This window comes from Triticum dicoccoides, chromosome 3B (assembly GCF_002162155.2).
Source record: "Triticum dicoccoides isolate Atlit2015 ecotype Zavitan chromosome 3B, WEW_v2.0, whole genome shotgun sequence".
Taxonomy (NCBI): Eukaryota; Viridiplantae; Streptophyta; class Magnoliopsida; order Poales; family Poaceae; genus Triticum; species Triticum dicoccoides.
Genome location: NC_041385.1, coordinates 670,817,722 through 670,843,554, shown reverse-complemented (window position 1 = coordinate 670,843,554; position 25,833 = coordinate 670,817,722). Strand labels below are relative to the sequence as shown.

The following is a 25,833-nucleotide window of genomic DNA, read 5'->3' as shown; positions in this document are numbered from 1 at the left end:
CCCGCGCGCTCAAGCCCAGTCCGAATTGGACAAGGGGTTGGCGGTGCGGCCCCCCTCTCCCTTCATTCCTCCTTCTCCTTTAGGTGGAAACATACTAGGACTTGGAGTCCTAGTAGGATTCCCCTCTCCCGGCACGCCTAACATAGGCCGGCCAGCCTCCCCCTCCCTACTTTATATACGGGGGCAGGGGCACCCTAGGACACACAAGTTTCTCTTAACCGTGTGCGGTGCCCTCCTCCACAGTTACACACCTCGATCATACCATCGTAGTGCTTAGGCGAAGCCCTGCGCCGGTAACATCATCATCACCGTCACCACGCCGTCGTGCTGACAGAACTCATCCTCGTCCTCAACTGAATCAAGAGCACGAGAGACGTCATCGAGTTGAACGTGTGCTGAACGCGGAGGTACTGTACGTTCTATGCTTGAATCGGTTGGATCGTGAAGACGTTCGACTACATCAACCGCGTTACTAAAAGTTTCCGCTTTCGGTCTACGAGGGTACGTGCACACAATCTCCCCTCTCGTTGCTATGCATCACATAGATAGATCTTGTGTAATCGTAGAATTTTTTTGAAATATGCCCGGCCGTTGGATTTCAAACGAGCGGCTGGAGAAAATCGACTTGCATGTTTTTTTTTCAAGACGACTTGCATATAGTCGTGCCTTTTGTTTTTCGTTTCAAGAATTATATTGTACCCTTCATTAAGGGAGAAGGGGATGATCTAGAATCCGAGACGATAGATCTGCAACCGTCGGCATGCATGGCAAATTAGCTGCTAGCTCTTGTTTTTCATAAGGCAACGACCAACTTCTTCTTACACCTAAGTACACCCCAAGGTCTCACGTACACAACAAACAAGCAAAGCACGAACGGACGTACAATTAGTGGCCAAAAAGCATTCGCTCGTGCCGGTGCCGATCTAGTCGTCCTCCTCGCCGCTGATGAACTTGCCGGTGCCGGGGTTGATGGCGGCGATGAAGAAGAAGACGACGTTGAAGAGCACGAGCGGCTCGATCTCGCTGATGGGCACCCCGGTCTCGATGTTGAGCTGCGCGAGCGCGCCCTTGCCCGTGATGATCTCCCCGATGATGGAGAAGGCGATCCCCAGCTGCGCCAGCCGCCCCACGAACAGCTCGTTCGACTTGGTGAACCCGAACAGCGGCCCTGCATCGTTACGTCCGACGAGACGATCAGACAGGCCGGCGACGAGCATGATCCGATGGGAAATGTATGTGTGTGCTACGTACCTCCCTCGCTGAGGCCGAGGGCGGAGCGGAAGCCTTTGCCGGGGGCGATGACGGCCTTGTCGAGGCCAGTGGTGGGCTGCTCGTCGACGAACCTGCCACGGTCTCCGAGAGCGCCGATGGCGCCGAGGAGGGTGAAGAGGATGAAGAAGAGGAGGAGGGGCTCCGCCTCGTAGATCGGGATGCCGGTCTCAAGGTTCAGCTGGGACAGGATGCCCTTGCCGGTGATGGCCTCTCCCAAGATCGATGCCTGTAGAGATATCAACAGGTAAAACAGTTATCATCAGGCTAATTAAAAGAACGGCGCTCTTAAGTTCATCTTGACCGCTCCCTTTGTAAGAAAACTTTGTTTTTGTTTCACAAGTAGTGCAATGTACACTGCCGTGCCGTCTAAACATAATTTCGATGCGGCATGGCAAAATACTACACTAATTTCAGCGATAGTTAATTCCGGACGAATGTTGTACAATTAATAGTTTTTATAAGACCTTGAAGACATTTCAAACAATGTGCAAAACCACCTATTTTGAGTTATCTGAAATGACTTACAAAAATGAGCGGAGGAAGTATTAACTATTCTAAAGTTTAATGAGATCTTCTCTTGAGTATGAGTCCTATTCTAAACCCTTTTCATCAACACCAACCTCTTCTCAGCCCCAACTCATTCTATAGAGTAGTATAATCTTTGGACTAAATTTGCGGTACTATTTTGTTTTGTGAAAATTGAGTATAAAATCTGAGAATTTTAGAAACAAGTTAAATAATTCACAAAATACATTATAAGTTATGTATTACATTTTTTGAACTATTTAACACTTTTGATTTGAAATATACCAGTAGTTTAGATTCTACACTATTTATAAGTAAATGCATATATTTACTCCCTCTGTCCGAAAAAACTTGTCCCAAGCTTGTCCCTCAAATGGATGTATCTAGCATTAATTTTTTAAAAATAAAATTATCTAGCACTAACTTGGTGCTACATACTACAGCTATTCAAGGGAAAACTTTTTTCGATGGAGGGAGTATTTATTACTAGTAGTTGCGCCCTTATAGGCACTATCCTAGAAAAACTAACTTAAGCTTTTTCCTTTCTTTTCTTCCTATTAATGAAAATGATATTTTCTGATCTTTTTAAGAAAATTAATAAGCTTTTACCACCATTTCATAGTATGTAGGTAAGATTTCCCCCCTCGGCCAGTTTCAGTTTGAACTTACCACAGGGACATATGTACATGCCTTGCGTCCTGCGGCAAACCCAATTGCTGGTGACTTAGTTTGTTCAGCAGCTACTCTACGTACCCTTGGAAGTTGGAACGGTCTAGTGTCTGTTTGTGTATCTACGCTTGGAACGGTCCGCACATAAAAGACGTCCATGCATGGTCAAATTACGGTGCAGGAGTACTCACGGCGAAGCCAATCATGGCAACACGGCCGACGAAGAGCTCGTTCTCCTTGGTGAAACCGATCCCGCCGGACGTGCCGAAGATGCCGTCCTCCGTCTTGGGCTTGGGCGCAGCGACCTATATAATCAAAACACAAGGTCACGCAGCGTCAGATAAACAAGCAGAAGCAGACCAGCTGCATTGGCGAACAATATACTTTTCAGGTAAGCTAGGTAGGCTCGAACCTTCTTGGCCGGCGCGGCCTTGGTCTTGGACTTGCCGAACAGAGCCATGGTCCGGACGGAGAGGGACGGCATGTGCTTGTAGTACGCCGCCGACGAGGAGGAGAGCGCGAGCCGCGAGAAGGGCGTGGACGCCGTCGACGGCCGGGCCGCCTGCAGCAGGCTCCTGCCGGAGGCCACGCCGTTGACGCCGGACATGAGCATCGACTGTGCCATAGCCGCCTAGACGCTCACTCGCTCACGCACGTACTCGTGAGTCCCGGGATATGGCTTCGCGCGTCTGTGGCTGTGGGGAGCTATATCTTGGGGGACTTTGCTCTGCTGCCGCGCGGCCACATTTTATGAGATCGCACGGCACGGGGGTGGGGGTCTTCCCGGGCGTACGTGTGGCGCTGCGGGGGCGCGCGATTGGCGAGCGGCGGGGCGAGGATAGGGTGCGCGAAGGGCAGCGGAGAGACCACGTTTCCCCGAATCCGACCAATGGCCGAGGCGATGCACACCTGGACGGCCCTCTCGGAGCTGATACGGTTTGTGCGATCGCCTCACTGAAAAGTGCTGCAGGGTCAGGCTGCAGCGGTGCCACGCGCGTGTGAGACTACTGGTATGTTGTACTAATTTGTAGCGTACCACGTTGGAGCCTAGCGAACTGAACTGTGAGTGGCATGGCTGTCGTTTCTGGTACCGGCAGTGCCATCCGTCGCTCAACTAGTAAATTCTTTGTGTGGAAATTAGCAAACTGAATTTCCGGCCTCCGAATCTTCATGTAGATTCGCGTGAGGTCTGAGAACTCGTCTACTCCGCCTCTTCGCCATAGCGGTGACATTCTCCCATTGTGGCACAACCTCAGCCACAGATTAGTGACGAAGACGATACTACTGGCATTTAACCTCCGCCTTGCCATTGCTAATCATCCCGAATTCATTGGCGGAGCTCCCAGTTAAGGTTCGTGTTTGCCACTCGCTCGTTGATTGCGGTGCTCCTGTGTTGCGCCATGGGTTTGGTACTTTGGTATGCACGCCGGTGCGGTGCGTTAGGTTGCTCGCAACTATTGGTATTGTGATCCCTCGACGATACCCCACAACTAATTGTGTCTTTCGTGGTGATGGTCCTCTTAGTCTGGTGGCTATGTCATGCCTTATGTTGAGTGTCTTGTTCTTTTCCTTCTCTACCTTGTTACGTATACGGTTTTCGGCCCGGTTTTCCTATAAACGGGTCAACTTGTTTAGGTTTTCAATCCGGTTTTCCTTATAAACTGGATCAATCTCCTGGTGGTCACTTCGAGTAATATATTCAGGTCGAGGGACTCCTCCTCCGTGATTTTCAACAACAAAAAAACCTTCGTCTTGACATTATCGGAGGGGATCTACAATTTGAACGCCGCTTTGGTCCTAGGATAGCCGGAGAGTGGAGAATGGTAGGTGATGGCAATGGAGTCTTTCGGTAAAATGATATGGGAACCAAAGGGAGGCTATAATCGTCCGATATTCCCTGCTCTATATAAGCTGGCAAGTGGCAAACGGAAGCAAGTCCAGAAAAACCAGCAAGAAATCTAACGAAACGTAAAGGAAAGTGTTTTGTCTGTCTAAGATTAACGGAAAAATATGATTACCACTGGTTATTAGTCATCAATTGGTTTCGTAGTGTAGTGGTTAGCACTCCAGACTTTGAATCTGGCGACCTGGGTTCGAATCCCGGCGAGACCTGTTCTTTTTTTTTCGTCTAATAACATTTATAACCAAATATAGTTACCAGTGACATCACCCAACAAATGGTTTCGTAGTGTAGTGGTTAGCACTCCAGACTTTGAATCTGGCGACCTGGGTTCGAATCCCGGCGAGACCTACTTTTTTTTTAAATCGTACAGTGTAATAAGGTTTTTTTTAGCTTAGATGTATTTTCATTTTTTTTGACGGCTAGATGTATTTTCATTTTACAATATACTTAGATTCTTTTTCTTTTATTATACTGACATTGGTATCTACATGGTACAATGTAATCATGCTTTTTTCACTGACATTTAGTTTTTCCATGATACTTTGCACATACCTTCCGTGCTACAAACACTCACAAGTGAAAGAAAGGTGTAGAAGAATATGTATCAAATCCCGGCAAAAAAAGAAGAATATGTATAAAAAATTCATACACAAAATAACACTCACAATGAATTAAATAAAAACAGTTCGGGCAAAAGAAATTAAGGCTTGCAAAAAAAGTCGCCTATGCATCTCTGTAGTACATTAGCTGAAGTTCTAAACAATACAAACACTTTCTTGCTTCCTACTTTAAAAAATCTGTGCAAATGCTGGACCCAGGTCGGGTTGTCAATGTAAGTCATGATATAATTCCACTAATGCTGGCGTAGCCAGAGAATCTTTCCGCAAGACATCTTAATACAAATTCGTCATACATAACAGATTACATATATGGGTTGTCACTACAGTCTAGAGGCTACCACCACTTAGAACATACCTCTGTCTTCTGATTTACATTGGTGTGACTATAACCTTACAAAAATTTACAGTACACTGCCAAGAACATTCAGTCCTGATGCGTCTGCTGATTTCTCTCTCGCGCGAACACTTTAAATAGATCAAGCCCTAAAGATACATTGAGCAAATTCATTCCCGCCATACCAGAAAGAGCTAGTGGCAGCTCAATGCCTTTATCAAACTTGTGTGCGTCGGTGATCAGTCTGTATGTGATCAATATGTGGCAGATCACCCTTGCTGTCACAAAGGTAGTCCAGTTGAGTACCCATTCCAGTTTCACCAGTTTTCTGTTGAAATCGCGGAATCCAGCCATTCTCCTCAGTTTCCTTACGTGCAAGAATATGGAGTGCATCTGCAGTCATAAAGTTTGTCAATCAGTCTGCCTGCTTACGGTGGAGACTGAACTGAACTAGTAGTTATTATGATAGATGGCTATGCCCTTGTTCTTAAACAGGGATATTAATGCCTCATTAATATTGTATTCATATTCAAGCAACACGATGCAGGCCAGTACAATTGACAAGCGGAAGGAAATTTAACAGGAACCATCAAGGAAAATATTATGTCTGTACGATAAATGACATAAATATAACCATCAACGGACCACGCTCAACAAATGGTTTCGTAGTGTAGTGGTTAGCACTCCAGACTTTGAATCTGGCGACCTGGGTTCGAATCCCGGCGAGACCTACTTTTTTATTTGACATATTGGTATTTCCATGGTACAATCTATTCACTTCTTTTTTGGGCTGACAGCATTGGATAAAATATCGACTCACAAATTTTTAACTGGCATTTAGTATTTCCAGGGTATAATGTACTCCTATCTTTGCTGAGATTTAGCGTTTCCCAAATCTTCCATGGTACTACTACTCACAGTCTAGAGGGTAATAACCTTCCATGGTACAACCACTCAGTCTAGAGGCTAATAACCTTCCACGGTAAACTTGAACATACCGCTGTCCTCTGATCTACCTTGGTGTGACTATAACCTTACCAAATTTACACACTATCAAAAAAGGCACATTCGCTGCAACCAAATGTACCCTTTCCACACTGCTTACAGTGGAGACTCAACTGAACTAGTTAGTTCGATAGATGTACCCTTGTTTCTAAAATGGGATATCAATGCCTCATTAATATTCCATTCTGGCAATGTGATGCAGACATGTTAAAGAACTCTAATCTTGTATTCTAGCAATGTGCATGAACATGAAGAAGGAACTGCAATGGCCACTAGCGAGTGGTTGGAAGCCCAGCTGGGAAATCAAAACAATTAACCTTCAAGGTCATATGAATGGACCGACCATATTACTTGTTCCAAATTGCAAGGATAAAGTGAACTGTCTTATCTACATTCTCTTTGTACCATCATTCAAGCAACAGCTTTACTACAGTAAAGTTTGGCTACAACTTTGTCGCTAAGACGGTATTACCTCTGTCATGACATTGTCGAAGGGGGTCGACAAGGAAAATATTTTGTCTGTAAGCCAAATGACAGAAATATAATAATCATCACTGGATCAACTTAACAAATGGTTTCGTAGTGTAGTGGTTAGCACTCCAGACTTTGAATCTGGCGACCTGGGTTCGAATCCCGGCGAGACCTACTTTTTTAGCTAACAATATAGTATTTCCATGGTACAGTGTACTCACATATTTTTAGCTGCCATGTAGTATAGGATGAAATATCAACTCAAATTTTTAGTTGACATCTAGTGTTTCCAGGGTACAATGTACTCCTATTTCTGCTGACATTCAGTATTTCCCAGTGTACCCAGACCTTCCATGGTACAAATACTAAGTCTAGAGGCTGATAACACTTGAACATAACTCTAGTAATTTACATTGGTGTGACTATAACCTTACCAAAATTTACTGTACACTATCAAAAAAGGCACATTCAGTACCTATAGATACTAACTTCAGATTAGTCGCTGCAACCAAATGTATCCCTTCCTCACTGCTTATGTTGAAGACTGAACTACATATTTCCATAGATGCTTATACCCTTGTTCTTAAAACGGGACATTAATGCCTCATTAATATTTTATTCTAGCAGTGTGATGCAGACCCATACCAGAAAGGATAAATTGTGTTCTAGCAATGTGAGTCAACATGAAGAAAGAGCTGCAATGGCCACTAGCGAGCGGTTGAAAGCCCAGCTGGGTAATCAAAACAATTAACCTTGAAGATCATACTTAATGGACCGACTTTAATACTTGTTCCAAATTGTAGGGATAAAGTGAAGTGTCTTATCTACGTTGTCTTCGTATGGAGGCACGGTTACAACTACTGATCAAAAGAAGTGAGACATTGGAAACGTGTAAGAAGGGCGGGCCTGCGACGACGAGGTGGTGCTAATAAGTAAGAATGTCTTTGCCATGTGCTCATTTTTTAAGATGTCATAGAACAAGTGGTTGAAATACACTACTAGCTAAGCAAGTTGAAGCTAGATAAAAGAAATTATCCAATGGTTGTCCCAATGCATCTCCTCTCATATGATGTGTGTTGTTAAGTGCATAAATATTCTTGAAGCTTAATGAAGAAGAGAAAAACACAAAACAAACACTCAAAACACGTAGTAAATCGTAATAGCAGCCCAATGAGACAAAATTATCATACCCACACAATGGAGCCTTTGGCTAAAATCAACTCAAAAGAAAAGGTATTTGTCAGATATACTTTGCTCCATTTAGCTGCCAAGTGGCAAACTGAAGCAAGTCCAAAACAAACGTAAGGAAATTTAGAAGGAACAATGGAATAAAGAAAAATATTTTGTCTGTAAGCCAAATGACAGAAATATAACCATCAGTGGATCACACTCAACAAATGGTTTCGTAGTGTAGTGGTTAGCACTCCAGACTTTGAATCTGGCGACCTGGGTTCGAATCCCGGCGAGACCTGTTTTTTTAGCTGATATTTTAGTATCTCCATGGTGAAATGTGCTCACTTTTTTTTTAAAGATGACATTTAGTCAGGAAAATATCGACCCCCAATTTTGTAGATGACATTTAGTGCTTCCAGGGTAGAATGTACTCCTATTTTTGCTGACATTTAGTATTTCCCTGGTACAATGTACCCAGACCTTCCATCACAGTCTAGAGGCTAATAAGACTTGAAACTTACCACTGTCTTCTGCTTTACATTGCTGTGCCTATAACCTCACCAAAATTTACAGTATACTATCCAGAAAGGCACATTTAGTACATGTAGTTACTAACTCAGCCAAATGTACCCATTCCCCACCACTTTAGGCTTTGTTCGGTTACGCCCTGCCCCAAGGGGATTGGAGGGGATTTCGGAGGAATTTAACTTGTATGAGACTTAATCCCCTTCAATCCCTGCCAAACCCCCTTCAAACCTCCATCAACCGAACGCAGCCTAAGGTGGAAACTGAACAAAACTACTTATTTCAATAGATGCTTATACCCTTGTTCTTAAAATGGGACATCAACGTCTCATTAATATTCTATTCTAGCAAAGTGATGCAGACAAATTAAAGAACTCAAAACCTTGTATTTGAGCAATGTGCGTGAACATGAAGAAGGAACTGCAATGACCACTAGCGAGCGGTTGAAAGCCCAGCTGGGCAATCAAAGAATTAACCTTGAAGGCCATACTGAATGGACCAACCACGTTACTTGTTCCAAACTGTAAGGATAAAGTTAAATGTTCTCTCTACGTTCTATTCATATCATCATTCTGGCAACAGGTAATGTAACAAAGTTTGGGCTACAGCTCGTTGCTAAGACGCATTAACTCCGTCGGGGCATTGTCAAAGGGGGCGGACAAGTTGAACGCAGATTCGGTCCTAGGATTGTTAGAGAGCGGTAAGATGGTATGATAGCGGCCAGCGATAGGCTCGAAGGAAGAGAAGAGGTACCGGGGTAATGGTTACAACCACTGATCCACAGAACTGAGATATCAGAGACCTGTAAGAAGGGTGACTCGACCACCAGGATGTTGGCGTTAGTAATAACAATGTTTTTTCCATGTGTTTATTTTTAAGGTACATAAACAAGTTGTGGGAAATCCACTACTGGCTAATCATGTTGGTGCTAGATAAATTTTGTTATCCAATGGTTGACGCAATGCATTTCCTCTCATACGATGTATGCTGAAAGTGCATAATATATACTTTTGAAGCTTAATGAAGAAGAAGAGAAAAAACACCAAACACCTAGTAAGTCTTGATAGCAAACAAAATTATCGTACCCACGCAATGGAGCCTTTGGGTAAAATGAATGGAAAAGAAGTATTCTTTGGACATTCATCACTCCATTTAGCTGCCGAGTGGCAAACGGAAGCAAGTCCAAAAAACGAAAGGAAATTTAACAGGGACAATCAAGTAAAGGAAAGTAGTTTGTCTGTAAGCCAAATGGCAGAAATATAACCAGCTGAGGATGTCACTCAACAAATGGTTTCGTAGTGTAGTGGTTAGCACCCCAGACTTTGAATCTGGCGACCTGGGTTCGAATCCCGGCGAGACCTACTTTTTTATTTGACATTATAGTATTTCCATAGTACATTGAGCTCACAATTTTATTTTATTTTGATGACATATAGTAGTCCTGAAAAATATCGAATCACAACTTTTTAGATGACATTTAGTGCTTCCAGGGTAGAATGTACCCCTTTTGGCTGATATTTAGTACTCCCTCCGTCCCTAAATACTTGTCGGAGAGATGGATAAAATTGGATGTATCTATAACTAAAATACGTCTAGATACATCCATTTCTCCGACAAGTATTTTCGGACGGAGGGAGTATTTCCTAGTACATTGTACCCAGACCTTCCACGGTACAAATACTCAGTCTAGAAGCTAATAACACTTGAGCATACCTCTGTCTTCTGATTTACAATAGTGTGACTAAAACCTTGCCAAGATTTACACTACACTATCAAGAAAGGCATATTCGGTACCAATAGTTACTAACTTAAGATTAGTCGCTGCAACCAAAAGCCCAAAGATGCCCATTACCCACTGCTTACGGCGGAGACTGAACTGACTTATTTCCATAGATGTGTATGCCCTTGTTTTCAAAATGGGATATCAATGCCTCACCAATAATCTATTCTAGCAATGTGATGCAGTACAAGAACTCAAAATATCGTATTCTAGCAATTGGAGTGAACGTGAAGAAAAAACTGCAATAGCCACTAGCAAGTGGTTGAAAGCGCAACTGGCCAATCAAAGCAATTATCCTTCAGGGTCATACAGAATGGAGCGACCATATTACTTGCTCCAAATTAACGCACCTCAAACACCTAGTAAATCCTAATAGCAGCTCAATGAGACAAAATTATGGTAACCATGCAGTGAAGCCTTTGGCTAAGATGAATTTTTAAAAAAAATGGTGTTTGTCGGATATTCCTAGCTCCATTAAGCTCCAAAGTTGCAAATGGAAGCAAGTCCAAAAAAAGGGAAGGAAATTTAACACAAACCACCGAGTAAAGAAAAATATTGTCTGCAAGGCAAATGACAGAAATATAACCATCAGTGGATCACACCCAACAAATGGTTTCGTAGTGTAGTGGTTAGCACTCCAGACTTTGAATCTGGCGACCTGGGTTCAAATCCCGGCGAGACCTAATTTTTTGGCTGGCATTTTAGTATTTCCATGCACAATGAAGTCACCTTTTTTATGACATTTTAGTATTCGGGGAGAATATCGACTCACAATCTTTTAGCTGACATTTAGTGTTTCCAGGGTAGAATGTACTCCAATTTCTGCTTACATTCAGTATTTCCCTGGTACAATGTACCCAAACCTACCATGGCACTAATACTCACAGTCTAGAGGCTACACACTTGAAACATACCTCTGTCTTCTGATTTACATTGGTGTGACTATAACCTTACCAAAATTTATGGCCACAATCAAGAAAGGCACATTCAGTGCCTATAGTTACTGACTTAAGATTAGTCACTGTAACCAAAGGCACCCCTTCCCCGCTGCTTACGGTAGAGACTGAATAAGAACTCAAAATTGTATTCTAGCAATGCGAGTGAACTTGAAAAGGAACTGCAACAGCCACTGGCTAGTGGTAGAAAGCAAGCCGGCCAGTCAAAACAATTATCCTTCAAGGTCATACTGAATGGAGCGACCAAATTACCTGTTGTTCCAAATTATCATACCTCAAACACCTATTAAATCCTAAAGGAGGCTACTCCACAATTGTATCGGCCTCCTCCTCCTTCCTCCACAAAAAAGTTAGGGTTTCTGCCTCCCGCCACCGCCGCCGCAGGTCCGCCTCCTCTCCGGTGGCCCTAGGGCCATGGGGGTGCGGTGGATCTCGGCAAGGGCCGGCGGGAGGGCTCCGTTTTTACTCGTTTCTTTCAGTTTTGCTAGGGTTTGTGTCCTGCTCAGGAAGACGAGACGGCGGCGGCTCCCTGAAGATGGAATAAAGGTCTCCCCGCCTAGTCCCCGTTCCGGCGGCGCGTCTAGCACCGTTGGTGGGCGTGTGGAGGTGTGTCTCCGGCGGATCTATCTTTGGTGGATTTGCTCGGATCTCGTCGTTGTTCGTCTACGTTCGCGTGTCTTCGTGTTAGATCTTTCTGATCTACGTTATTCTTCATCTGCGGCGGTTGTTGTTCTGGTGCGCTGGTCCTACAGGGCCTTAGCATGACGACTTCCCGACTGTCTACTACAACGAGTTGTGCCCGACTCCGGCGATGGAGGGGCGATGACGGCGGCGCGCCTTCGGCTCGCTTCGGTGCTGGTAGTCGTCGCTAGGTGGTCTATGGATCTGGATGTAATTTTTATTATTTCTGGTATTCGTTGTACTGCCATGATTGAAGATGAATAGATCAGAAATTTTCTCGCAAAAAAAAACACCTATTAAATCCTAAGACAGGTCCAGGGCAGCCCGGTGCATGTAGCTCCCGCTTGCGCAGGGTCCGGGGAAGGGTCCGACCGCTTTAGGTCTATAGTACGCAGCCTTTCCCTACATTTCTGTAAGAGGCTGTTTCCAGAACTTGAACCCGTGACCTCATGGTCACAAAGCAGCAGCTTTACCACTGCGCCAAGGCTCCCCTTCTAAATCCTAATACAGGTCAATGAGAAAAAAAAATCTACCCACGCAATGGAGCACCTGGCTAAAATGATTTCGAAAAATAAAATAACATAATCATTGGATATTCTTTGCTCCATTTAGCTGCAAGGTGGCAAAAGCAAACAAGTCCGAAAAAAACAGAAGAAAGTTTAACAGGAACCATCGAGTAAAAGAAAATATTTTGTCTGCAAGCCAAATGACAGAAATATAAGCATCATTGGTTCACACTCAACAAATGGTTTCGTAGTGTAGTGGTTAGCACTCCAGACTTTGAATCTGGCGACCTGGGTTCGAATCCCGGCGAGACCTACTTTTTTGGCTGGCAGTTTAGTATTTCCATGCTATGGTGAACTCAACTTTTTTCAATGTTCAAGAAAGCGGTAAGCGTAAGCGGAGCGGAAGGCCACAGCTTAGAGCAATGGCCGCTTAAGCGCAGCTTAACCGGGATTAAGCGTTTTATTTAAATTGGCCAGAATTTGGCTGTTTTTGAATAATATGCACAAGAAAACAGGAAATATAGCACATAGGTAACTGAAAATCTGAAATAGCATATAAGGTTGAGGTTTAGTGGTTCACACACCACAACAAATAACCAAATGACACATAAGGATACGGTTCAGTGGTTCACACAGCAAGCATATATGCATAATATGTCTTAGAGCATATAAGATAAATGGCAGCTGCAGGCAAGCAGCAGCAGCAGGAGCAGCCAAGCAGCAGCAGGAGCAGCCAGGCAGCAGCAGCCAAACAGCAGCCCCAGCCCAGCCAAAGCAGTAGTTCAGATCCAGTCCGGGGATGAGGAAGAATGCATGGAGCTGAGTTGGATGCAGAACAGGAGCAGCCGCCACTGGAGCTCTCCTCTCCCCACTCCCCTTCTAACCCAGCAAACCCTAGCCGAACAGGCCAGTATTGGGCCAGGCCTTTATACCCCCCTTTTACCTCCAGCCCGTGGCCCATTCCACGCTTTTTGAACGCTTAAGCGCGCTCAGCGCTAAAGCGGCCGCTAAATCCTGCTTTTTTTTGCTTAACGCTAAAACTTCCGCCTAGGGCAGAAGCGAAGTGTTTAGCTGTCTCTTAGCGCTTAAGCGGCGCCTAAAAACGCTTTCTTGAACATTGACTTTTTTAATGACATTTTAGTATTCGGGAAAAATATCGACTCGCAATCTTTTAGCTGACATTTAGCGTTTCCATGGTAGAATGTACTCCTATTTTTGCCGACATTTAGTATTTCCCTAGTAACATGTACCAAGACCTTCCATGGTACAGATACTTACAATCTAGGGGCTAAGAACACTTGGAATATACCTCGGTCTTCTGATTTAGATTGGTGTGACTATAACCTCACCAAAATTTAAGGTACACCATCAAAAATGGCATATTCAGTACCTATAGTTACTGACTTCAGATTAGTCACAGTAACCAAAGGCACCCCTTCCCCGCTGCTTACGGTAGAGACTGAACAAGAACTCAAAATATTGTATTCTAGAAATGCGAGTGAACTTGAAAAGGAACTGCAACAGCCACTGGCTAGTGGTAGAAAGCAAGCTGGCCAATCAAAACAATTATCCTTCAAGGTCATACTGAATGGAGCGACCAAATTACCTGTTCCAAATTATCGTACCTCAAACACCTATTAAATCCTAATACAGGTCAACGAGGAAAAAATATTCTACCCACGCAATGGAGCACCTGGCTAAAATGATTTTGAAAAATAAAATAAAATAACATAATCATTGGATATTCTTTGCTCCATTTGGCTGCAAGGTGGCAAAAGCAAGCAAGTCCCGAAAAACAGAAGAAAGTTTAACAGGAACCATCGAGTAAAAGAAAATAGTTTGTCTGCAAGCCAAATGACAGAAATATAAGCATCATTGGGTCACACTCAACAAATGGTTTCGTAGTGTAGTGGTTAGCACTCCAGACTTTGAATCTGGCAACCTGGGTTCGAATCCCGGCGAGACCTACTTTTTGGCTGGCATTTTAGTATTTCCATGCTACAATGAACTCAACTTTTTTTATGACATTTTAGTATTTGGGGAAAATATCGACTCGCAATATTTTAGCTGACATTTAGAGTTTCCATGGTAGAATGTACTCCTATTTTTGCTGACATTTAGTATGTCCCTAGTACAATGTACTAAAACCTTCCATGGTACAGATATTTACAGTCTAGGGGCTAAGAACACTTGGAATATACCTCGGTCTTCTGATTTAGATTGGTGTGACTATAACCTCACCAAAATTTACAGTACACCATCAAAAAAGGCACATTCAGTACCTATAGTTACTAACTTCAGATTAGTATCTGCAACCAAACATACCCCCTCCTCAGTGCTTATGGTGGAGACTGAACTGAACTACCCATTTCCATAGATGCGTCTACCCTTTAAACCCATTAAGAGGCGCTAGAATGGTGGCCAACCAGCTACGCCATGTGGCGCATGCTGGTTGGTCATGGTGAGAAAGTTTTTTTTAGAGATTTTTTAAATGGTAGGGAGAATTTTTTTCGAGAAAAGTTTTTCTACGCCTTTTCTTTTCCCTTTTAAGATGGTTGTGATATCCACGTGTTGTGATGATATTTTAAAAAAAAAATTGACATGATGGTGAGGTGCGCATAGCTTTCTCTCAAGCGGCTCGCAATGGCGGGCCCCAACCACTAGTATTCTTAAAAGGGGACATCAATGCCTCATTGATATTCTATTCTAGCAATGTGATGCAGACCCATACAAGAACTCAAAATGTTGTATTCTAGCAATGTGAGTGAACATGAAGGAACTGCAATGGCCACTAGCGAGTAGTTGAAAGCACAACTGGCAATCAAAGCAATTATCCTTCAAGGTCATACTGAATGGAGCGACCATATTACTTGTTCCAAATTATCGTACCTCAAACACCTAGTAAATTCTAATGGCAGCTCAATGAGACAAAGTTATGGTACCCACGCAATGAAGCCCTTGGTTAAAATGAATTTTTAAAATAGTTATTTGTCGGATATTCCTAGCTCCATTAAGCTCCAAAGTTGCAAATGGAAGCAAGTACGGAAAATAGGAAGGAAACTAAACACAAGCCATCGAGTAAATTTAAATATTTTGTCTGTAAGGCAAATGACAGAAATATAACCATCAGTGAGTCCCACACAATAAATGGTTTTGTTGTGTAGTGGTTAGCACTCCAGACTTTGAATCTGACAACCTGAGTCCTATTTTTTGGCTGGCATTTTAGGGTTTCCATGCTACAATGAACTCACATTTTTTATGACATTTTACTATTCAGGAAAAATATCGACTCACGCTCTTTTAGCTGACATTTAGTGTTTCCAGGGTAGAATGCACTCCTATTTTTGTCGACATTCAGTATTTGCCTGGTACAATGTATAGAGACCTACCATGGTATTACTAATACTCACAGTCTAGAGGCTAATAACACTTGAAACATACCTCTGTCTTCTGATTTACATTGGTGTGAATATAAACTTACCAAAATAAAATAAAATAAGGTATCATTGGATATTCCTTGCTCCATTTAACTGCAAGGTGGCAAACGCAAGCAAGTCCGAAAGAACAGAAAGGAAATTTAACAGGAACCATCGAGTAAAGGAAAATATTTTGTCTGTAAGCCAAATGACAGAAATATAACCATTAGTGGGTCACATTCAACAAATGGTTTCGTAGTGTAGTGGTTAGCACTCCAGACTTTGAATCTGGCGACCTGGGTTCGAATCCCGGCAAGACCTACTTTTTTAGCTTGCAATATAGTATATTTGCATAGAATGTGCTCACAATTTTTTATGACATACTAGTGTTCGGGAAAATATCGACTCCCAATCTTTTAGCTGACATTTAGTGTTTCCGGGGTAGAATGTGCCTCCTATTTTTGCTAACATTTAGTATGTCCCTAGTACAATGTACCCAGATGCTCCATGGTACAGATACTCATAGTCTAGAGGCTAAGAACACTTGAAACATACCTCGGTCTTCTGATTTACATTCATGTGACTGTAACCTCGCCAAAAAATTACAGTACACCATAAAAAAGGGCACATTTAGTACCTATAGTTACTAACTTCAGATTAGTAGCTGCAACAAATGTACAAACTACCTATTTCCATAGATGTGTATACCCTTGTTTTTTAAAACGGACATCAACGTCTCATCTACCCGCAAAAGAAGCTCATTAATATTCTATTCTAGCAATGTGATGCAGACCCGTGCAATAACTAAAATCTTGTATTCTAGCAATGTGAGTGAAAATGAAGATGCAACTGCAATGGCTGCTACCGAGTGGTTGACAGCACAGCTGGCCCATCAAAACAATTATCCTTCAAGGTCATAATGAATGGACCGACCACGTTACTTTTTCCAAATTATCGTACATCAAACACCTAGAAAACCCTTATAGCAACCCAAAGAGACAAAAGACCGTACTCATGCAATGGAGCCCTTGGCTAAAATGAATTGGAAAAAAAAAACAAGTCATTCATCAGATATGCCTTGCTCCATTTTGCTGCCAAGTGGCAACCGGAAGCAAGTCCAAAAAGGCAGAGGAAATTTAACATGAAGCGTCGCCTAAAGACAATATTTTGTCTGTAAGCCAAATGACACAAATATAACAATTGGTGAATCACACTCAACAAATGGTTTCGTAGTGTAGTGGTTAGCACTCCAGACTTTGAATCTGGCGACCTGGGTTCAAATCCCGGCGAGACCTACTTTTTTAGCTGGCAATTTAGTTTTCCATGGTACAATATACTCACATTTTTTGTGGCATTTAGTATTTGAGAAAAATATTGACTTGCAACTTTGTAGCTGACATTTAGTGTTTCCAGGGTAGAATGTACTCATATTTTTGCTGATATTTTAATATTTCCCTGGTACAATGTACCCAGACCATCCATGGTACAGATACTCAGACTAGAGGCTAATAACACTTGAAACATATCTCTGCCTTCTGATTTACATTGGTGTGACTATAACTTCGCCAAAATTTAGAGTACACTATCAAGAAAGGGACATTACCTATACTTGCTAACTTCAGATTAGACGCTGCAACTAAATGTACCACTTCCCGACTGCTTACGGTAGAGACTGAACTGAACTACTTGTTTCAATAGATGCTTATACCCTTGTTCTTAAAATGGGACATCAATGACTCATTAATATTCTGTTCTAGCAATGTGATGCAGAAACGTACAAAAACTCAAAATCTTGTATTCTAGCAAATGTGCATGGAGATGACGAAGAAACTGCATGGCCAATAACGAGTGATCGAAAGCCAAGATGAACAATCAAAACAATTAGCCTTCAAGGTCATATTGAATGCTGACCACATTACTTGTAATGTAAGGATAAAGGGAAATGTCTTCTCTATGTTCTCAATGTATCATTGTTCCACAAACAGGTTTACTGCAACAAAGTTTGGGCTACAACTTAGTTGGTAAGTCGGCATTACCTCTGTTGTGAAATTGTCGAAGGGGACGAACAAGTTGAACACAGATTTAATCCTAGGATAGTCAGAGAGCGGTAAGATGAGATATGATGGGGGTTAGGCGATGAGCTCCATGGAAGGGTGAGGGAGGGGGGGTACACTACAGACCATAGAAGTGAGATATCGCCATATCAGAGACATGTAAGAAGGGAGACCCGACAACGACAAGGATGGTGCTAATAGTAACAATGCTTTTGCCATGTGCTTATTTTTTAAGGTGCTATAGAACAAGTTGTGGAAAATCCACCACTGGCTAATCATGTTTCAGCTTTATACATTTGTTATCCAATTTTTGTCCCAATGCATCTCCTCTCATATGTTGTGTGTTCTTATGTGCATAATATATCCTTGAAGCGTAATGAAGAACAAGAGAAAGAACACCAAACAAACACTAAACACCTAGTAAATCCTAATAGCAGCTCAATGAGACAAAATTATCATACCCATGCAATTGAGCCTTTGGCTAAAATGAATTGAAAAATAAAATAAAATAAAATATTTGTCGGATATTACTTGCTACATGTAGCTGCCAAGTGGCAAATGGAAGTAAATCCAAAAAAGAGAAAGAAATTTAACAGGAACCATCAAGTAAAGGAACATATTTTGGCTGTAAGCCAAATGACAGAAATATAACCATCAGTGTACCACACTCAACAAATGGTTTCGTAGTGTAGTGGTTAGCACTCCAGACTTTGAATCTGGCGACCTGGGTTCGAATCCCGGCGAGACCTACTTTTTTAGCTGACATTTTAGTATTCCCATGGTACAATGTACTCGCAATTTTTTCAGGCTTTTAGTATTCAGGATATATCTACTCGTGATTTTTCAGCTGACATTTAGTGATTCTAGGGTAGAATGTACTCCTATTGTTGCTGATCAGTATTTCCTTGGTAAAATATATGCAATTGTACTCCAATTGTAATACCGTGTTCTTAAAACAAGACATGATTGCCTCAGTAATATTCAATTCTAGGCTCTAGCAATGTGATGCGCCGACCCGTGCAAGAACTCAAAAGATTGTATTCTAGCAATGTTAGTGAACATGAAGAAGGAACTGCAAAGGCCACTATCGAGTGGTTTAAATCCCAGCTGGGCAATCAAAACAGTTAGCCTTCAAGGCCATACAGAATGGACCTCCCATGTCATTTGTTTCAAATTGTACTGATAAAGTGAAAGGTCTTCTCTATGTTCTCTTTGTATTATCATTGGCAAAAGGTTTACTGCAATAAAGTTTCGGCTACAACTTATTAATGTGGCCATCTACTGACTATGGTCATGCTTGTGACAGCAGCTCGCAATCCTGAGTTGGAAAGGCAATGCTAGTGTACTGAGTTACATCACAGGCCACGAAGATGGTCTGTTGGTCACAATTTAGGTGCAATGCAATTCATAAGTGCAAAGGAAAGGATTTCTCTCTTAAGGAGTACACACCTATTCCTCAACAACTGGGTAAATAGTAACCCCATGGCAAATGATAAGACAAAAAACTATTTGAAGTGACCAAGTAAACCAAATTTGTCAACAAAATTAAATGCCAGAAAATATGAGAAAAGATATATGTATGTACCTCGCATAGAAGAGTGAGAATTAGGTAGTTGATTGTCACATTCCGATACAGAGCTAGCGTAAAGCAAATAAGCAGAATAAGGTGATGCATCAGGATCCCAGGAATCCATCCACTGTACAGCCGGTAGCGGAGCATATCCAATTGGTCATAAGCAAAGTAGCCACATGAAAAGCACAGAGCAGAATATGCTCCAATCCAACTGCTACCAACTAATTCTTCATGCTGAAACATGTTCTCAAGGCCCTTGGTACGCCATTGGCACAATAGAACAAAGATAACTGCAAATCGAGATAGGAGTGAGATAGAGTCGATCAACAAGCCTAAGAATTCAATAACATATGGCAGCATCGATGGAACAAATTAAAGAGATAAATATTTACCAAAAAAAAGACATAGTAAGCTTTCAAGAATATGCATTACACCTATGAGCCATCCATTTAAAAGAAGGATCAACAGTTTTACATACTGCAGAGGGAATGCTCTACAACTTCCTAACTATCTTGAGAGAAACAGCAGCACCACTAAATCTAATGGCACATATCCGACCATCCAGGACATAAAATTTCCATTTCTGTCACTTTTTTGCTTAGGTATTGTCAATTATGTGCGATGGATTTACTGGCAATAAGTACGTGCAAAGAAGTGGTACACGATAAGTAATGTTTGAGAAAGGTAGTGTTCTAAAAATCAGCCGCCCAGTGCACCTAGAGAGCCCCCAGGCACTAGGTGACACCCTTCCCGCTAGCCAATTTATCCCTCCTAGGCCTACCTAATTGGCGTTTAGGCACTAGGTGCTGATTTTCCACCCAACTAGGAGACAAAATGGAGATATTTGGTGCCTAACTAGTGAACTCTTCTAAACACACTTTATACCATCACCATTCTTTTTAAGGGTTGACAATTTTGTATGAAAACCATGAGAGTATTTGCACGCAAGGCATATGCATTGCTGCCAGCCTGCCACATTTACTTGGAAGTTGGAACCATACAACCTCGGAACCTCTAGAAGCCGAACATACTATAAACAGCAAGGTAGCAAGCAATATGGGCTTTGAGAAATCCTGCACAATTTCAACTAATCAAAGCTCAAATGGAGACAATTCTCGACAGCACAAGGTAGCAGGACCGGTAACTAACAAGACTAAAACTCTTTAAGGAGTACATAGCTCATGCTGCTCCCTTACATCCAGGGCCCAACAAATTGCATCAAAGCACCAACAGGTTCACCGGCTGATTAATCTGCCGCGCGCTCTCTATCCCCAACTTCGCGCAACGCTGGAAGTCAACTAGGCATACGTTTTCTTCTACTAGGCGATATACCCAAAGCGCGTGTACGGGAAAAGCGACGGGACGAAATGCGAGGGTTCGGGGAGGGGGGGAGGGAGAGAGAGGGAGGGGGCGGACCTGAGGCGGAGGTGAGGGAGGAGTGGAGCAGCGAGACGGCGGTGTTGACGAAGAGCGGGTCGCGGGAGACCGCGGCGCGGACGGCCGTGTTGGCGGCCTGGAAGAAGGCGAAGCCGGCGGCCACGGCGGCCAGCTCGCGGCGTCCCCGCGCGCCGATCTCGAACCCCACCGACACGGCCCACAGCACCAGCGTCGCCGCGAAGAAGGCGCTCGTGTCGCCCGCGCCGGCGCGGCGGGGCGGCGGCATGGGGGTGTCGTGGCGAGCCGAGAGCCGCACCCGTCCACACGCTAGCCGGCTAGCCCCCTCTCCCCTCTTCGTCGGCCGCTTGGATTGGACCGCTCGCTTGTTGCTTTCCGGGCCTAGAACCCGACATGCGGGCCCCACCCCGAGGAGAGAGAGAGAGAACCGATCCTTCGAAATTTGAAACGAAAATAATTCGATCTAGAGTATCTAGAGTAGAATAGAAAGAGGAAAAGAAATGCCCCGGGCGTAACGTCATCCATCTCGCTCGCTGGGCCGTCCCCCGTCGGCTCGATCCCCACAGCCCAACCACCACCAAGCCGGCCGGCCGCCGCGAGCGGGGGACTGATTCCCCTCCCCCATGGCGTCGAAGCAGATGGAGGAGATCCAGCGGAAGCTGGCGGTGCTGGCCTACCCGCGCGCCAGCGCGCCCGCGCAGTCCCTCCTCTTCGCCGGCGTCGAGCGCTACCGCCTCCTCGAGTGGCTCTTCTTCCGGTACGTGCGCGGCCGCCCGCCCCCCGCATTTCCGCCCCGCCCGCCCTCCGCCGTGTGTTCCGGGACGGGTTCTGGGGTTCGTAGGGTTTCCCAATTGAGGGTTTCGTTTGCTGACCTGCTGCTGCTGCTGTGGTCCGGAGGCTGCTGGGCGACAGATCGCCGTTCACCCAGCAGAACTGGCAGGTGGACAGCCTCGACCGCGACGAGGAGAACAGCAGGATCCAGCGTAAGGTTTCTGGCCCACTCGTTTCGCCGCGCTGAATTGGGGATGCTTGCTTGTGCCTGCTGCTGATGGTTGGCGTTCTGCAGACTTGGCGGAGATCGCGAATTTCCTCGGTATCACGCCTTCGGTCGACACTGAGGCGATTCAGGTGAGAGGAATGCAGCTCTTTGTTCTATGAGGCTTACATTTGTTGAGTATTAGCTTTTGTTACACGCAGATCTCTGGTGTGTGGTCAGAATTGCAAACTCAGATTCAGCGAGTGTCATCTTTTGTGGTGTTGCAGGGCAGAGGCAGCTACGACGAGCGGGTGGAGTTCCTCCGTCTAATTGTTGACTTGGTGGAAGCTAGCTGCTATGCCGACAATCCAGAGTGGAGGTTAGTTTACACTTTACTGTATGTGGTATACTTTTGCTATGCTGATTATACAAAAGCATTAGTCACTGATTACCGGTAGCTATTTCAGTTAAACATTTTCCAGCACTGTAAACAGAAAGGAATATTTGATGCAAAATGCACTTCAATATACCGAAAGTATTAGATGCTGTTTTAACCTCAGTATTAGGGCATCTGATACATAAATTATCTGACAAATTGCTCCCTGGTAGTGTTGATGAGCAGTTGGCAAAGGATGTACAACTTGTAGATTCCATTGCTGAGAAACAGGCGCAAATTTTTTCGGAGGAGTGCAAGCTTTTTCCTGCAGATGTTCAAATACAATCGATTTATCCCCTGTAAGTGCACCCATGATATTCTTGTCAATTGTATTATTTAGAAAGCGCAGATTTATAGCACCCATATTTCCTTAAATGGTATGAATCTATGTTGCCGTCTTGTGACCCCCAGTTGACTAGCAATTTCAAGAACCAACACTATTTCACTGAGTTAAATTATCGTTTTGCAGGCCTGATATAGCAGAACTAGAGTTGAAGCTCTCTGAGTATACCAAAAAGATGTCAAATCTGCAACAGATGGTGCAGGAGCTAGCCTCAAAGGTATATAAACTGGATCCTACTTCCGTATTTGTACAGTTGTGATCATATATTTAAAATCAATTTATACACTTTTATCTGAAATTCCCATGCATATCATGTTAGTTAGTTTGCAGTATGCTATTTGCACTAACAGTGCTCTCTGCTGCCCAGTATGACTATAATCCGAATGAAGACTATGCCGAGACAGAGTTGAAGTTGAGGGAACATTTGCAATCTTTTCTCGAAACAGTAAAATCCTTCAATATGATATACACTAAGGTGAATATCTTATGCATTGTTATGTAATTTTCTCCCTGTATCTCCTCTTTATATTCCAGGCAAGCAACCTTGACATGAATATCATTTGTACTTCTGATTATCATTTTCCATGTGTTTTGAGTTGTTAGATGATAGAAGTTATTTGTCATTGTAGGAAATTCATCCTTGGACCCACATGATGGAGGTGCCACAGTTGCATGGGTTTGGTCCAGCTGCTAACCGCTTGTTAGAGGCTTATAACACACTTCTAAAGGTACTACCTAAATTTTTTATTCGTTTATTGCTCACTTTGTTGCTCATTTGAATTTCTTGTCTATCTCTGACCTACATGTCATGATCTGGTTATTTGAACTTTTGATGGGATGAAAATAGTAAAAGTTCATTTGTCAATAGTCACTCAGTATGTCATAATACTGTCATAGTTTTATGACATCTCTTTCAAGTTTCGGTGAACTTTTTAATTCTTATAGGCAATTTATTGTCCTGAGGACAGATGTTTGTTTTTTCCCTGTCAAAAACTCAAAATTAGTCTCCATACTAAACCTTATTGGTGTTATTTTTGAAATACTGATGGCCGGCAGTATTATCTTGTGAACTCTAGTCAGCAGGAATTAAACACCCTGCTATAAATTCTAAAACAAATCTGGCTAGCTTCATATATCTAAGCCTGGAAGTTTCTGTTTAGTAAGTGGTCCTTGTAGTCTGCTCTATGAAATGTATCTCCAAAAAAGTACTACCAATTTGAACTAAAATAATTGTCACTTATTTCCGGACAGAGGGAGTAGTATAAGATAACATGGTATAGCTTTATGTAGAATTACACTGTGTCATCTATTTACAATAATACCACCTCATCTTTCAAACTTTAACAGCTCTTGTGGTAATTCATGTCCTTTCAAGTAGTTAGCATGCTCTGGCTAAGTGCTCACAGCATCAACCATACTCATACAAAACATGCTTTGACTTGAGTGTTTGTTTGTGATGTGCAGTTCCTTGGAAATCTGAGGAGCCTGCGAGATTCATATACAGCAATGGCAGCTGGGTCACTTTCAAATTCAAGCGAGCCCTCATCCGTCACAAAAATCATTTCAGACTGTGAATCCGCGCTCACGTTCTTAAACAACAGCCTTGCCATCCTTTCAACTTCCGTGGCACGGGAGCAGGGTGAAACACTCTGATTGTATGGCCATCTTATACCAAGATTCAACTCTGCTACACGTGTGTAAGCTTGTAGTGTTTCAGTTGTTTGCCTTTTGGTTTCAGTTGAGGCGCGGAGTAAAGCTTGTGTTCCCATTGGGTCGTGTATTTGTGTGTGGTTGTTTGATTCTTTTGCAGTTGTAACTTGTGACGTTCAATGAACAGTTCTTATAAATTTGATAGCATAGCACTAGTGAAATGTGTTTCTACATTCATAGCGAAACTGATTGTGATGGCTTATGGATTATGTCTCTGCGCCTCATTGGTGCATTCATCGACTGCCTGGCATATTATCCAATACCATGTCGATCAAGATTGGCTTTGTCTTATAAAAGTTTATAGAGGGAGTATTTGGGTTATATTAATTATGGAAAAGGAATACAATGGAAACATTCAAAAAATATCCTATGAAAACGTAGAAATGCATCTAAATCTGAGAAAATCCTTTTGAACTTACTTCGTCGTTGTTTGTTTGCCTGTCTGTCGCACCACCAAAGAGAACAAAGGTGAGAAGAGCAACAACTTGTTGCCTACCATACCCCTCATTGTTGTCGTAATAGCCACTCGTCGCGTGTGTTGGGATGGGGAGGAGGGGATCCAAATTGGCAGGGGACATGCCCTGATATGCGTCGACGGGAACCATTGACCTGATTTGCGATCACCCTCGGGTGGGAATAGTCTACACACAGGACGATGTCATCGGCAACAAGCCATCTGAGCGGTGCAACACCACCAGCTCATCAGTGTCCTTGACTACGCAAATGATGGAGCATGTTGTCGACAATGACACTAACCCACCAGCTCATCAATGTCCTCGACTATGCAACACAACCACTACCATCTGAGCGGCGCCACCATGACACCATACTCTAACCTCACGCAAAATCGGGGTTCCCACCACCAACCCGCCGATGGAGCAACAAATGGAGGGTGGGGAGACCAGGTCTGGGTCGGGGCCTTATCGCGAGAGAGGAGAGGTTGAGAGGCGCCGGCTCATTTGTATATGCACAGAGGGTCGAAGGTCGGCCCTATTGTTGGTGGTACACTTCTAACGTGTTTGATAACTATTGGGGAGGAGAATAGAAGCTTAGAGGAGGAAGTTGTATTGATGTTAAATATGGGATGTGTCATTTTATTCCTAATCCTTCGTTTGCTATAGTTAGGCGGATTTCAGTAATAATGACATACAATTATGGGGGCTAATAGTATTTGTGGTTGTATGGATATGTTTTAGCAAATGAAACCAACGTGATTGTAAACACACGTGCGCGCACAACACACACACACACACACACACAATTTAATAAGGATAGAAGAGGATAATGTGTTTCAATTTGCATGTTATGTTTGCATATCATTGAGTTGATAGGAACATCATACCATTTATAGGGCTTGTGCGTGGAACAAGGGTGTGATTCATAGCAAAAAGTAAAAAAGAAACACTAGATCTGTGATTTCGCCATGCCAGAGTTCTTCGTATTGCTTGCTACTCTTGGGATTTTGAGGATCCCTAGTGTCGCCCGGAAGCTTACAAAGTTTGCAACACCG

The 25,833-nt window shown here is 43.3% G+C and overlaps 3 protein-coding genes and 12 non-coding genes across 16 annotated transcripts; 13 read left to right on the top strand and 2 right to left on the bottom strand.

Moving 5' to 3' along the window:
- Positions 1 to 743: 743 nt before the first annotated feature.
- LOC119277749 (photosystem II 22 kDa protein 1, chloroplastic-like) lies at positions 744 to 3,194 on the bottom strand. The gene is made up of 4 exons (XM_037559066.1): positions 2,879 to 3,194; positions 2,658 to 2,771; positions 1,252 to 1,498; positions 744 to 1,168 (listed from the first exon to the last, which is right to left on the bottom strand). The coding sequence occupies exons 1-4, from the start codon at positions 3,089 to 3,091 to the stop codon at positions 924 to 926; spliced, it is 819 nt and encodes a 272-aa protein (XP_037414963.1). The 5' UTR covers positions 3,092 to 3,194; the 3' UTR covers positions 744 to 923.
- A 1,312-nt stretch (positions 3,195 to 4,506) lies between these two features.
- On the top strand, positions 4,507 to 4,578 carry TRNAQ-UUG. Its single transcript has one exon. It is a non-coding gene; the product is annotated as a tRNA-Gln (tRNA).
- Positions 4,579 to 4,645: 67 nt separating this feature from the next.
- Positions 4,646 to 4,717, top strand: TRNAQ-UUG. The gene has a single exon. It is a non-coding gene; the product is annotated as a tRNA-Gln (tRNA).
- Positions 4,718 to 5,156: 439 nt separating this feature from the next.
- LOC119277748 (TLC domain-containing protein 2-like) lies at positions 5,157 to 21,178 on the bottom strand. The gene is made up of 3 exons (XM_037559064.1): positions 20,880 to 21,178; positions 19,476 to 19,753; positions 5,157 to 5,716 (listed from the first exon to the last, which is right to left on the bottom strand). The coding sequence occupies exons 1-3, from the start codon at positions 21,124 to 21,126 to the stop codon at positions 5,414 to 5,416; spliced, it is 828 nt and encodes a 275-aa protein (XP_037414961.1). The 5' UTR covers positions 21,127 to 21,178; the 3' UTR covers positions 5,157 to 5,413.
- On the top strand, positions 5,983 to 6,054 carry TRNAQ-UUG. The gene has a single exon. It is a non-coding gene; the product is annotated as a tRNA-Gln (tRNA).
- Positions 6,902 to 6,973, top strand: TRNAQ-UUG. The gene has a single exon. It is a non-coding gene; the product is annotated as a tRNA-Gln (tRNA).
- Positions 8,199 to 8,270, top strand: TRNAQ-UUG. Its single transcript has one exon. It is a non-coding gene; the product is annotated as a tRNA-Gln (tRNA).
- Positions 9,787 to 9,858, top strand: TRNAQ-UUG. Its single transcript has one exon. It is a non-coding gene; the product is annotated as a tRNA-Gln (tRNA).
- Positions 10,889 to 10,960, top strand: TRNAQ-UUG. The gene has a single exon. It is a non-coding gene; the product is annotated as a tRNA-Gln (tRNA).
- On the top strand, positions 12,662 to 12,733 carry TRNAQ-UUG. The gene has a single exon. It is a non-coding gene; the product is annotated as a tRNA-Gln (tRNA).
- Positions 14,316 to 14,387, top strand: TRNAQ-UUG. Its single transcript has one exon. It is a non-coding gene; the product is annotated as a tRNA-Gln (tRNA).
- On the top strand, positions 16,086 to 16,157 carry TRNAQ-UUG. Its single transcript has one exon. It is a non-coding gene; the product is annotated as a tRNA-Gln (tRNA).
- Positions 17,060 to 17,131, top strand: TRNAQ-UUG. The gene has a single exon. It is a non-coding gene; the product is annotated as a tRNA-Gln (tRNA).
- On the top strand, positions 18,568 to 18,639 carry TRNAQ-UUG. Its single transcript has one exon. It is a non-coding gene; the product is annotated as a tRNA-Gln (tRNA).
- A 179-nt stretch (positions 21,179 to 21,357) lies between the features above and the next one.
- Positions 21,358 to 24,563, top strand: LOC119277747 (AUGMIN subunit 7-like). Of its 2 annotated transcripts, none has more exons than XM_037559062.1 (9): positions 21,358 to 21,615; positions 21,756 to 21,841; positions 21,925 to 21,986; positions 22,056 to 22,213; positions 22,444 to 22,569; positions 22,740 to 22,830; positions 22,981 to 23,088; positions 23,243 to 23,341; positions 24,078 to 24,563. In XM_037559062.1, exons 1-9 carry the CDS (start codon positions 21,482 to 21,484, stop codon positions 24,264 to 24,266), a joined length of 1,053 nt encoding a protein of 350 aa, XP_037414959.1. In that variant the 5' UTR covers positions 21,358 to 21,481; the 3' UTR covers positions 24,267 to 24,563. The 2 variants fall into 2 exon arrangements, with proteins under 2 accessions (XP_037414959.1, XP_037414960.1); XM_037559063.1 differs by having other exon boundaries at positions 21,360 to 21,615; positions 22,122 to 22,213.
- The last annotated feature ends 1,270 nt before the right edge of the window (positions 24,564 to 25,833 follow it).